This window comes from Octodon degus, unplaced genomic scaffold, assembly GCF_000260255.1.
Source record: "Octodon degus isolate 3935 unplaced genomic scaffold, OctDeg1.0 scaffold00035, whole genome shotgun sequence".
Classification (NCBI taxonomy): Eukaryota; Metazoa; Chordata; class Mammalia; order Rodentia; family Octodontidae; genus Octodon; species Octodon degus.
The window spans coordinates 7,469,962-7,481,971 of NW_004524611.1; the positions used below are offsets into that span (position 1 = coordinate 7,469,962).

Genomic DNA, 12,010 nt, shown 5'->3' on the forward strand with positions numbered 1-12,010 from the left:
CCTGTTTGCAGGCACTTTAATCCACCGAGCTATTTGGCTGGCCCTTGCCCAGCTTTTTTTAATTTTTAAATTTTATTTAGAAACAAGGTCTTGTTAAATCACTCAGTTTCCCAAGTGGGGCTTGAACTTAACAGTATTCTGCCTCAGGCTCCCATAGTGCTAGAACTACCTGTGGGAAGCACTTCTCAAAGGGCCATTGATATGGTGCTGGTGGGGGGATCTTGGTCTGAGGAGGTGACTGTTTACAGCTCCATGCAGTGTGGCACTTGTTATTGGTGCTTTTGGAAGTAATTGTAGGAGTACCTGCAATTTATGGAACCTGTATCATTATGTCAGTCATTGTGCCAGGTGAATTCATTTCCTTTAATTTTCAGTACACTCTTGCTCCCGAGACATGTTCGTTTTGTTCCTTTTTTCAGGGAAGGAAATTACAATTCAGAGAAAATAAGTAAATTTGCCCAAGTTAGGCAGCTGCCCGTGCTCAGATTGTAAAAAATGTTTGCCCCAAAGAGAGTGGATTGATTTATGCTTTGTGGATCTGTGTGTTTCATTAGGTTGGTTTTTGAATAATGATCATTGTCTAACTGGAGATGTGATTGTGAGAATGGGACGTAGCCACGGTCCACACGCACCTTTTGTGTTGGTGCTCGGTGTGCCTCTGGTGGGGTGTGCTTTCCTCGCACATTAGCAACTGTGGTTTCATGCTTATTTTAATGCAGGGAGAAAAGGACCACCAGGAAGAAAAGACTTCTTTGTTCAGGAACACGAGGAAGGGTGACGACAGCGAGGGCAGAGCTATGATAACGCCTGCTCTCCGAGAGGCCCTCACTAAGCAAGGTGAGATGCTGAGCGCTGGTGCTCCAGGGCTGCGCTCTTATGCTTGCTGGTGTCTTCCCTTCCCCCATTCATTTATCCTTTTTTTCCTTCGTGTGTGTGTGTGTGTGTGTGTGTGTGTGTCTGTCTGTCTGTCTGTCTCTGCTTTCATACTAGTGATCAAACTCAGGGCTTTCACATTGAGGTACATCCCCAGCTTTTTTTTTTTTTCTTTTTTTTTTTAATGTATTTGGTACAAGGTCTCGCTATGCAGCTCAGGCTGGCCTGGAGCTCACCTTGTAGCTGGTTTTGAACTCACAACTATACCCCTGCCTTAGCTTCCTGAGTGCTGGGATTACAGATGTGTTCCACCATGCCTGGCCTGACCCCCTATATTTTTGAGGGCCTTTTTATTTGACAGTTCTGAGATGCAGAGAAACCAGGACACAGATTCACTTCCCAGGAACCATCAATCTGGTAGAGGATGTAGCCCCATATTTTTGTATAACTTGCCTTTTAATTGGGTAGACTATGTTAAGGTGATTTTATGATGGATTTCAATCTATTGTGCTATTTGTTTTCTATCTATTTCTTTTGTTCTTTAGTTTCTAATTTCTTCTGTCCTTTTTTAGATTAATTGGATATTTTTCTTATGATTCCATATTGGACCTTTGCTATCTTATGAACTTTAACACCTTTGAATGTAATGGTTGGTTGAGATTTTATGTTACACCTCTTTATCATATCAAAGTATGTCTTTGAGTGGAAAAGGTTTAGTATTCCAAATCTGAAAATCCAAAATTCAAAAAGTCTCAAACTTTTGTGAGCACCAGTGTGACCAAACCCTGGAAAATCTCCACCTGCCCGCATGAGAGGTGGGATGAAGTCAATATGCAGGCGCTGTCCAGACTTCACCCAGCATCACGTTCGGGCTGTGTGTGCGCGTCCATGGGCTTGGCGTTTCACTTGGCTTGTCTTCAAGGTATATCTATGAAAATATTCTGAAATTGAAAAGATCTGGAGTTCAAAACATTTCTGCCTCCAGACCTTTAGGATAAAGGACACCCAGCCTGTCATCCATCCCTTTATGTGTACTAGAAGAACCTTAGGGAGACGTACCTCCGTCTTCCCTTCCAAACTTTATGCAATTTTTATTATACGTTTTAATTTATATGTGTTATAAACCCTACACTACTTCGTTGTTTTTAAACAGCCAGTTGTCTTTTAGGAATTTACATCAATAGGGAGAATCTTGTGCTGGGATTGTCACTCAGTGGTAGAGTGTGTGGCTGTCCTGTGGGAGGTCCTGAGTGTAATCCCTGGCATTTAAATCATTCTAGTGGTCATTTAAATCTTCTAGAAGAATGAATCCTACATGTTTACTCAGGTGGGGACCACTTGCCATGGCCTCTGTGTGTTCCATCTAATACCTTTTTTTTTTGTTTGTTTGTTTTTTGGTGGCACCAGGATCAAAACCAGGGCCTTGTGCACATGCTCTGTTACCAGGCTACGTCCTGGCCCAAAGACAAATCCTTTTTTTTCGTATTTTAATTTTTTGGGTACTGGGGTTAGAAGCCAGGCCAGACCACTGGGCTGCTTGTCTGGTAAACTTCCTTTTGGAGTTTGTGTTGATAATGAATTAGGTCAGCTCTCTGTATATGGGAAAGGCATTATTTTACCTTCATTTTTGAAACTTATTTTATTTTTTTCTGGAATGTAGAATGGAAGCTGGAAAGAATAAATTTTTATTTGTTTTTTATGTATTTAGTACAGGATATACAGGGTCTACAGGGTCTCAATATATAGATTGGACAGGTCAGACTTGTAGTGATCCACCTGTCTTTAGCCTCCCAAAAAGCTGGGATTACGAGGCGCGCCACCACGCCCACTCTCAGTTGCATCTCTTTGTGCCCGGGGTGCTGCCCAAGCAGGAGCCTTAATCTGCTGAGCTCTTTGGCTGGCCCTTTTAGTTTTTAGAAGTCCCTTCACCATGGGCACGCACTGCTGAGGAGATTGGCTGTTGCATCGTCTGTTACTTGTCCCCTTGACTGCCACACTTTCAGGATTTTTTTTTTTTTAATTACTGATTTTGAGCAGTTTATACAGGCTGAGTGTAACTTACTTGAAATATTTGGAGACCATAAATCTTCCAAATCTTGGAGATTTTTTGAGTTTTTTAATGTTTTTTGTACATTTTACCAGTTAACCATCTCTAATCTGGAAAACTGAAATGCAAAGTTGTACAAAATTTGGAGCATTTTGAACATCATCTTGGCTTTGGATTTTAGAGTGTTTTTCAGAGCATTTTGGATTTTGAATGCTTGAATTAGAGATGCTAAACCTATTATGTGTCTTAATGTAGTTTTCTTCCTATCTTTTACTTGTGTTTTATTGAACTTTTTGGTTCCATGAATTTATGATTTTCATTACTTAGACAAGATTTGTCCTTTATTTCTTTATATATTTTTCTGTCTTCCCTCCTCAGGGTCTATAATGATGTGCATAATTTGGCTTTAAAAAAAACCCTATGTCTTACTGTGTGTGGTGGTGCATGCCTGTAATCCCAGCACTTAGGCGGAGTCAGGAGGATGGCCATGAGTTCAAGGCTAGCCTGGGCTACGTGGTGATTTTAGGACCAGTCTGAACTACCTAGTGAGACCCTGTCTCCAAAAGAAAAAAACAAGAAACCCCCCAACTATATCTCAAAGTGTTTTGGTCTATGAAATATAATTAAAACTGTTTTATCCTCAGCCAGGGAAACAGCTCAGTGGCATAAGCACCTGCCTGGCAAGCGCCAGGTCCTGAGTTTGATCCCTGGTACCAAAAAAAGAAACACCAAAAAACAACTAACCTGTTTTATCCTCATATGCTATGTCTATGTCATTTCTGGTTCAATTTTGGTTGATGGATTAATTTTTCTTTTTTTTTTTAAATGCATTTTCCCAGTAATCTTTAACTGGATGTCAGACTTACTTTATCTTATAAGTAAGTCTGAATAATTTTGTATAAACATTCCTATAAACGGTTTTGAACATTTTTTCTGGGATGAATATATATTACTTGGAATTAGTTGGAGCATTGAGACTCACTTTTATTATTTAAATGAGACCAGGACCAGCTCATGTAGCTGATCATTCCTCGTTACTGAAGCAAAACCTCCTGCGTTCTCACCCCTAACCCTTGTGTAACCTCAGGTTCTGACCTGGTGGGAACAGGCACAACTCGAGGCCTACTATGAGCACCTAGCACCCAGCACACCTCTGACCCTTTGAGCTCCTTCCAAGTTGAGGGTAGTTCTTCTCACACCTCCACGCTGATCAGTGCCCAGGCGAATGCCTGAGAAGAGTCCTGCGCAGACTGTCGAGTCTGCTGGAGTAGCTTCTCTGTTGTTCAGACCTGTACACCTTGTGCCTGGGCCGTCCTGATGCTCAGCCCTATTCCCTCCACGTAATGACTACCCCCACCTCTGCTTTAGAATCCCCTCCCTCCTTGCGCTTCCAGCCTGAAAGCTTCGAAGACAGGAAGCTGGCAGTGCTGGGACTCACCTTGTTTGTTTTCCATCTGTCTGGAGTTAGTGTCCTTTGCTGCCTCCTGTTTCATTTCTGAAAACAAATTTCTGTTGTTTCATAGATTTTTGTCCACTCTTTGGTGTTTCAGGTAGAGTAGCAAATCCTGTTACAGTCTGAGCTGGAAGCGGAATTGTGCTAGCGACTGTGTACTCTTGGCTTATCTCGGCTGCGTGGTCAGCCATGGATCCTGTGTCCTGTAGCGTGCAGGGTGGCTTTTGTCCACACCTTGTTGCAAAATTGTGTAGACCTCTATCTCAGGAGAGAGACTTAACTCATCCGATAGGGTGTGACTTCTATGCTAGCAACATCACCAGTATAGGAATCCAATAGAAGAACTCGACTTTTCCTTGCTAATCTTTAAAATGCTTATTAGTTATTGCATTGGGTTCAGTCCCATCTTCAAGTAGATCAGCGATGCTTTGTTTATTCATATGCAAGATGCATACATAAATGCGGAAGAGGCTAAAACACAAAGCCCTGTACATGTTGCCGCTGGAGACTTGTAATCTGAATTGACATTGTTCATTTGATCATCACTGTGAATATGCACGTAAAACCAGCCGCTGGTCCATGTGTGCTGTCATCCACACTGTATTTCTCCCCTTGCCTCATTTGTCTCACACAAAAGGCTCGTGATAATTGTGGCTTACTGTTTGAAACCCCACGAGAAACTTCATTGAATGTTTTCTGAAGTCGAAATGTTTAAAAACAAAATGAGATTATTTTGGCACAATTTTTGCCATCTGTTTCAGGTCTTATGTGGCTCAGAGTTTTGAAACACAAAGTTGTGATGTGGTACTGAGAATTTACATTATGTTGCAGTTCTTGGAACTTGAGTTTTCCTGTTTTTGGGTCAATCATCCATTGTTTTGGTGTTCCATTGCCAATCTGATTCTTCAAGTTCTTTTCCAAGATCACCGACGATAGTTTCTTGGCATTCATTTGAAGTTTATTGTTACAAAAAGCTTCCTGGCTAGCACAGGCCCATTTTAAAAATTATTCTGCAGTTGCTTTTCAAAAATAGATTTGTTCTCTTTTTTTTTTTTTTTTTGAGAAAGGGTCTTGCTATGCAGTTCATGTGGGCCTTGAGCTCACTTTGTAGCTCAGGGTAGTCTCGTACTCACAGTGATCCTCCTGCCTCAGCTTCCCAAGTGCTGGGATTACAGCCTACATACACTATTACATCCAACACTTTTTTTTTTTTTTTAAATTTGAGACAGGGTCTTGCCATGTAGTTCAGATTGGCCTTGAACTCACTATGTAGCCCAGGCTGTCCTCTAACTTACAGTGATCTTCCTGCCTCAACCTCCCAAGTGCTTGGATTATGGATGTGCACCACTATGACTGTCTTAAAATATATATTCTTAACTAGCGGCTATTAATTTTACAAAATAGTGCTATTTTCGTACATGCATGTACCATTCTGGTCCTATCCATTGTGTTACCCTCACTTATAGCCATCCTCCTCTATCTCTTACTTCCTTTCTCTTTTCTAGTCTCCCCACTAATTCTATAGCAGTTTTCTTTTCTGAGACTCCACATATGAGAGAAAACATGCAATACATGTCTAAGTCTGGTTTATTTCCCTTAGTGTGATAATCTTCATTTCCATACATTTTCCTGAATGACTTAATTTTATTCTTCGTCATGTCTAACACTGCACATTCTTGTATTTATGGGCATCTAGGCTGGTGCCATAGGTTGGCTATTGTAAAATAAACAGAGAGTAGCCAGGTAGCCCTGTATGTAGTGTGCTACCCTTAATGCCTTTGGTTATATGTCAAGACGTGATATAGGAGGGCTATGTGATAATCTTTTAGGAACTCCATACTGATTTTCATAGTGGTTGTACTAGTTTACAATTTTGTGTTCAGTAGAGAGGGGTTCCTTTCCTCCCATGTCCTCAACAGCATTAATTGCAGTTCTCTTGGGGGGGCGTGTTCTTGATGATAAACATTCTGTCTGGAGTGAGAGTCTCAATGTGGTTTTGATTTGTATTTCTCTAATAGATGTTGGACATTTTTCCTTGTATTGAAGGAAAGATCATGAAGGCATGTTGAATTTTGTCAAAGGCTTTTTCTTCATAAATGGAGATAATCATGTGATTCTTTTCCTGATTCTATTTATAAGCAGTATTGCCTTACTGATTTATTTATGATGTGCCATCTTTGCATTCCTGGCATGCAACCAACTCGATCATGGTGTGTGACCTTAATGACTGTCTCTTGTGGCTGCTCCCCGTGTAGCCATTATAGCAGGGTTTTCCCCAGAGGCCCAGAGCTCAGTCTCCAACAACAGTAAACTCCTTCTCCAGATGGCTTCTGCTTGGACCACTCTTAAGATTTGGTGGGTGCTGCTGTGGATTTCTTCTCCAGGGTAGGCCTGCCAGCCTACAACACCCTGAGTGTCTGCTGTGCTGAGGGCTGCCCGTCCTTTGTCACCACCATGGCTGCCACCCTCTCCAGGCTGGCCCTGCCCTACAGAGTTGGTCCCCCCACTGTGGGCAATGTGGAATGCTCTGGGCTTTTATTTGTGTTGTCTTTCTGTTTTTCCATGCTTTTTTGGCTATTTTTTTGAGACAGGGTTTCACTGTGTGGTATAGGCTGCCCTTGAACTTGTGGCAGCCCTTCTCCTTGAGTCTCTTGAAAGCTGGCATTACAGAAATGTGCCACTGTGCCAGGTTCTCCTTGCTTTTTAACTGTCTTATCACCTCCTTTTATTTTTTTTGTATTTTGATTGCTGGAGCTCTTACCCTCTTCTCCGCAGTGTAGTTTCTCCTTTCAAGCTCTTACCTCTTCTCGCTTGAGAGTCCTTGCAAAGGACACTTGTGTTCCACCTCCTTACCCCAGAGGCCTGCTGTGGGCCTCTGCGTACCGAGCGCTCTGCAGTGCTCCAGGACTCTCAGTCCGGGCTGTTTCAGGGCGTGCTCAGATTTGCAGAGCTGCCTATGACATATGTCAGATACTGAGAGATTAAAAGCTCCCTGTATGATTTTAGATTAATTCATTGTTTCTTTTGAGTCTGTGTCATTCTATACATACCCAACTTAAGTTGTTTTTCATCATGGTGAGTAAAATCATTACTGTCTTCCACTACAGGGTTGTTTACCACCATAATTTAAGAAAAAAAATTACTGTGCTAAATTAGTTTACTATCACTATTTGATACAAGGCTTTAATGAGTTCAATTTTGTGTCCTGCTTTTCTGTTCAGGTTATCAGTTGATCGGGAGCCACTCTGGGGTGAAGCTTTGCAGGTGGACAAAGGTATTTATTTGCTTTTATTAAAATACTATTTCTATTACATGACATTTTCACAGCTATTACGTATGGTCACTAAGTTTACCAGTACATGTATAATTTACATTTAATAAAATGCACAAATTTTGGTTGACTGTCTCATAATGAGTTGAGCAGTTTTGGATGGATGTAGAACCCAAATCCCTATTAAGACAGAAGTTCTTGCCTGGCCCTTGTGGATTGACTTGTGCCCATTTCCAAGCTCACCTCTCCTCCCCATCAGCTGTTGTTCTAGTTCTCCTTTTCTTATTTCATTTTGCCTTTTTAAAATCTTGTGAGCGGTGTGTGAGATGATTTGTCCTGTTCTGTGAGTGGCTTCCTAACTTGGCGTACTGTTCCAGAGTTGTGACACGTATCAGAGGTTCATTTGTTTGCGCTTGGTGGTATCCCATTGTGTGAAGATGCCACAGTTTTTTATCTATTGTTAGGAATTTGCTTTGTTTTCAGTGTTTGGCTGTTATGAATTTCCTTTTACGAAACTATTTGTTGTAATGTATTTCATTTGTCCTTGCGTGAACACCTAGAGGTAGAATTGTTGGCCAGCGTGGTTTGTACTTTTGCTGGCAGCTGCTGCTGTTGAAGTGGACCTTTTCATGTGTACATCGGCTTTTTTACTTGGGCAATGACTATTATAATTGTGTTCAGGTTGTTTTAATCTAGGTTGTTGACTGGAAGTTCTTGCTACACGTGGCTATGGATCTTTGAGCAGATGTGCACTGGGTATTTCTCCTCTGGCTTCTCCTTACCATTTCCCAAGGGGATCTTTTGAAATTTTTAATTTAGATACTGGATACTGTCCAACTTATCTTTTTTTCTTTAATGGTTTGCTTCTTGTATTGTATGATATCTTCATTACCAACCAAATTAGATAGGATATTCTTTGTTTTCTTTTGAAGCTTCTGTGTAGTTTTAACTCTCGCCTTCAGGTCTTTGATTCATCTTGAATGAGGCGAGTACCGTATGGCTGTCCAGTTGTTTTGGTACCATTTATTTTATTTTATTTTTGCGGAACTGGGGATTGAACTCAGGTCCTTGTGCTTGCCAGTGAAGCACTTATTCCACTGAGCCATCTCCCCAGCCCTGGTACCATTTGTTGAACACTTTCCTCTCTCCATTGAATTGCTTTTAGGTTTGCAATCTGTTGTGTATGGATAGGTCTGATTTCCTGTGTACCAGGATATATTTTTCATCCTTAAGCCAATACACATTGTCTTGATTACTCTAGCTCTTTGGAATAAGTCTGAAATTAGGTAGTCAGTTTGTTTATTTGGTTTTTTTTTTTTTTTTGGTCCTAGGAATTGAACCCAGGGGCTCACACATGCCAGTTAAGTACTATTGTACTGTGATTTTGACTGACCCACCACATGAGGTCAGGTGTAGAATTTTCTACTTGTGGTGTATCAGCACTCGATTCACATTTTGGAGCCTTAGGGTTTAGACTTCAGACTAAGGATGTTCAATGTTATCTTCACTCTTGTTAATAAGATGAACGTGAAGCACCGAAAAGCATACACGTGAGGACTTCACCTCTTTCTTGTTGAATTGAGCAACTTCTCTGCTAAAATAATGGTTTTGAATACTAGAATATTTCCTCAACTTTTTATGCCACAGTCAAGACACAGTTAATTTTACCTTGCATTATATTAATATTTTTCTACCACTTTACGTCTTAAGGAAAAAGCGAGACAATAAATCACGTCCTAATTTGTAGTATTTGGAGACTATCATAGTATAAGTACTCCCACTGTGGCTGATTTCAAGCCACCACTGTGATACATCACCAGCAACAGAGTTGGGAAGAAAAGCACACTTTTATATAAAAATTTCACAAGGCAGATACAATCTCTGTGAATAACCTCAAGAGCGTAGGTAATAATGACATAATAACCGAGGTATGATGAGTTTTATTGCCTTTGCTTTTTGAAGTGGTATCTTTTTATCTGTTAAAGCTCTGAGGGCCTCGAGATAGCTCAGCAGATTAATCACCTGCTTAGGCAAGCACGTGTGTTCCAGCCCTGCCCTGGGCGAGTGGGCCACCAAGTCTGGGCGTGGTGGGGAGTCTGAAAACAGGAGGATCACTACGAGTCCCAGCTGTATAGTGAGACCCCATACCAAATACATAAAACACGAAACAAAAAAAGGCTTGAGTTATATTTTCCTGATAGTGATGTTAAATATGTGTTCTGTTCTGTTCTGTTCTGTTCTGTTCTGTTCTTGTTTTTTTTGAGACAAGGTCTTGCAGTGCAGATCAGGCTGGCCTTTAGCTCCCTTTTGTATCCCAGGCTGGTCTCGAATTCACAGTGATCCTCCTACTTCAGCTTCCTGAGTCCTGGGATTGCAGGTGTGTGCCACCTCGCTGACCTGAGCATCTTTTGATTTGTGTATTTGATGTTTGCATATCTCCTTTGGGGAAATGTCTCTTCAAATCCTGTGCCTATTTGTACATTGGTTGTCTTATTGTTGGATTGTGGAAGTTCTTCATTCTGGGTGATGGTTCCTTGTCAGGTGCATGATTTACCTCTTTCCCTGCTGATTGTGGCCCTCAAGAGCATGTTTGGAGGCTCTTGTAGGGGAGCGTAGCTACTTGTATACTCTTGGCTGAGGAAATGGTCCTCTTCCATTGGTGGTGGGTGTTCTCTTCTGCCAAGCTCACAGCTTTGGGAGTGATGCACATGGAGTGGTGAGTGAAAAGGGGACCCCTGCCTAGCCAGCCGGATCAGCCAGATCAGGCCTGGCCATCACTGGAGTGACAGATGCCACAGCCGGATCCCTCACATCCTCCACTGCTGTTTGTGGTGGTGTTTGCAGGAGGAGAAGTACTGCAGGACTCTGGTGACTGGGCTTCGGGTGCATGGGACCTCGAGGTCTTTCTGCTAGATCAGTGATGGCAAAGCTTTTAGAAGCTTTATGTACATCAGCTGCAGCAGCACACCTGCTGTGTGATCATCACTGTTGTCCTAGAACTTTCTCCAGCCTGTCCTGTCTTTGGCAGAGTTCGCCATAGAGAACTCTTCTCACTGCTGTCATCAAAATTATTACTGTTATTATTATTTTTGAGACAGGATTGTGCTCTGCAGTTCAGGCTGGCCTTGAACTCACTGTGCAACCCATTCTGACTTTGAACTTCCAGTGATCCTCCTGTCTCAGCCTGCTGCCTGCTGAGGACTACAGGTGTATGCCACCACGCCTGGGTCCTCACTGCTTTTATTACCTTCAGGGTTACAGTTCTAAATAAGCCGGCCTTCGTTTCCCAGTCATCCTTGGTTTTTAAAATTTCTGTGATGAAATGTTTTATTCAGGGTTCAACCGTCTGCTTGTGTTGTCTTTTCCTTTCCATGTGCCCTGTCCAGTGTATTCCTGCCCTCCTTGGACCAGCCTTTTCTCTTGTAACCTGTTGTCCTTGGCAGGAAACGTATGTCTTCAGCTTTCTCCTCCATTGGCCCTGTCCTCGTCTCCATTATCCACATTTGACTTTGTTGCTTGGTATGTCAGCTACCCTGACGGCAGTGTCTGACAGAGAACCTGGTTTTTAGCTCCTGTGGTTTTCAAGATATGAGACATTCTCCACAGGTTTCTGGTTCTGTCTTGTTTATGGACCCCTGCTATTATTTGCAACTGAGAAACCTTATTTTTAATAAAAATTTCTATTCCTCTCTCTTCATCCTAATATTTCTGAATATTCCAACAGATTATACTTCTTTTACCTTCTGTCATATCATTTCTCTTGGTGACAGTATGCCAATATCCTATTAATAAGTTAATTAATTTGAACACTTATCATGTCTGTAATTTCTTTTTTCCAGTCCAGTGATTTTTTTAATCACATCAGATTCAGTGCATTCTGTTTGTAGCTAGCATTTTGTAGCATCCTCTTTACTATTGCTAAATTGAATTTGTGGATAGTATAATATTGTATACATAATTTATAAGCAAATCAGTGTTTGCATAACTATACTATAAAAGGAGGAAGTACTTATATTAAATATTATATATTTCTGTACAAAAATGATGTGAAATTGCTACTTTAGGAGGCATAATGAAGCAGCTGTTTGCATCTATTGGATAAATTTAAATGGGTAAGTTTAAATGTAATGAATAAGTTTAAATGTAAGGGAAGTTAAAAAACATTGCAAGCTATTCTGCATGAGAAGTAATAAAAACCCAGACTTACATATCTATGATAAGAGAATGAAGAGAAATAACTAAAGTAGGTTTAGTAAATCAACCAATTATATCACCATAGGGAAAATGAAAAAAATCGGATACGTAGTATGTGTACTGAGTCTCATTTATAAATTGTGGAATCAAAAATACTTTCCCATCTTGTGAC

General features: G+C 41.1%; 1 protein-coding gene across 2 annotated transcripts in view; it reads left to right on the top strand.

The window, feature by feature from the left end:
- Nucleotides 1–12,010, top strand: part of LOC101592786 (S-adenosyl-L-methionine-dependent tRNA 4-demethylwyosine synthase) — a 203,784-nt gene that overhangs the window by 26,738 nt on the left and 165,036 nt on the right. For both annotated transcript variants that reach the window (XM_023714443.1, XM_023714441.1), the window contains exons 8-9: nucleotides 720–837; nucleotides 7,595–7,647. In XM_023714443.1, coding sequence (XP_023570211.1) covers nucleotides 720–837; nucleotides 7,595–7,647 — 171 coding nt within the window. The remainder of the gene's footprint in view (nucleotides 1–719; nucleotides 838–7,594; nucleotides 7,648–12,010) is intronic.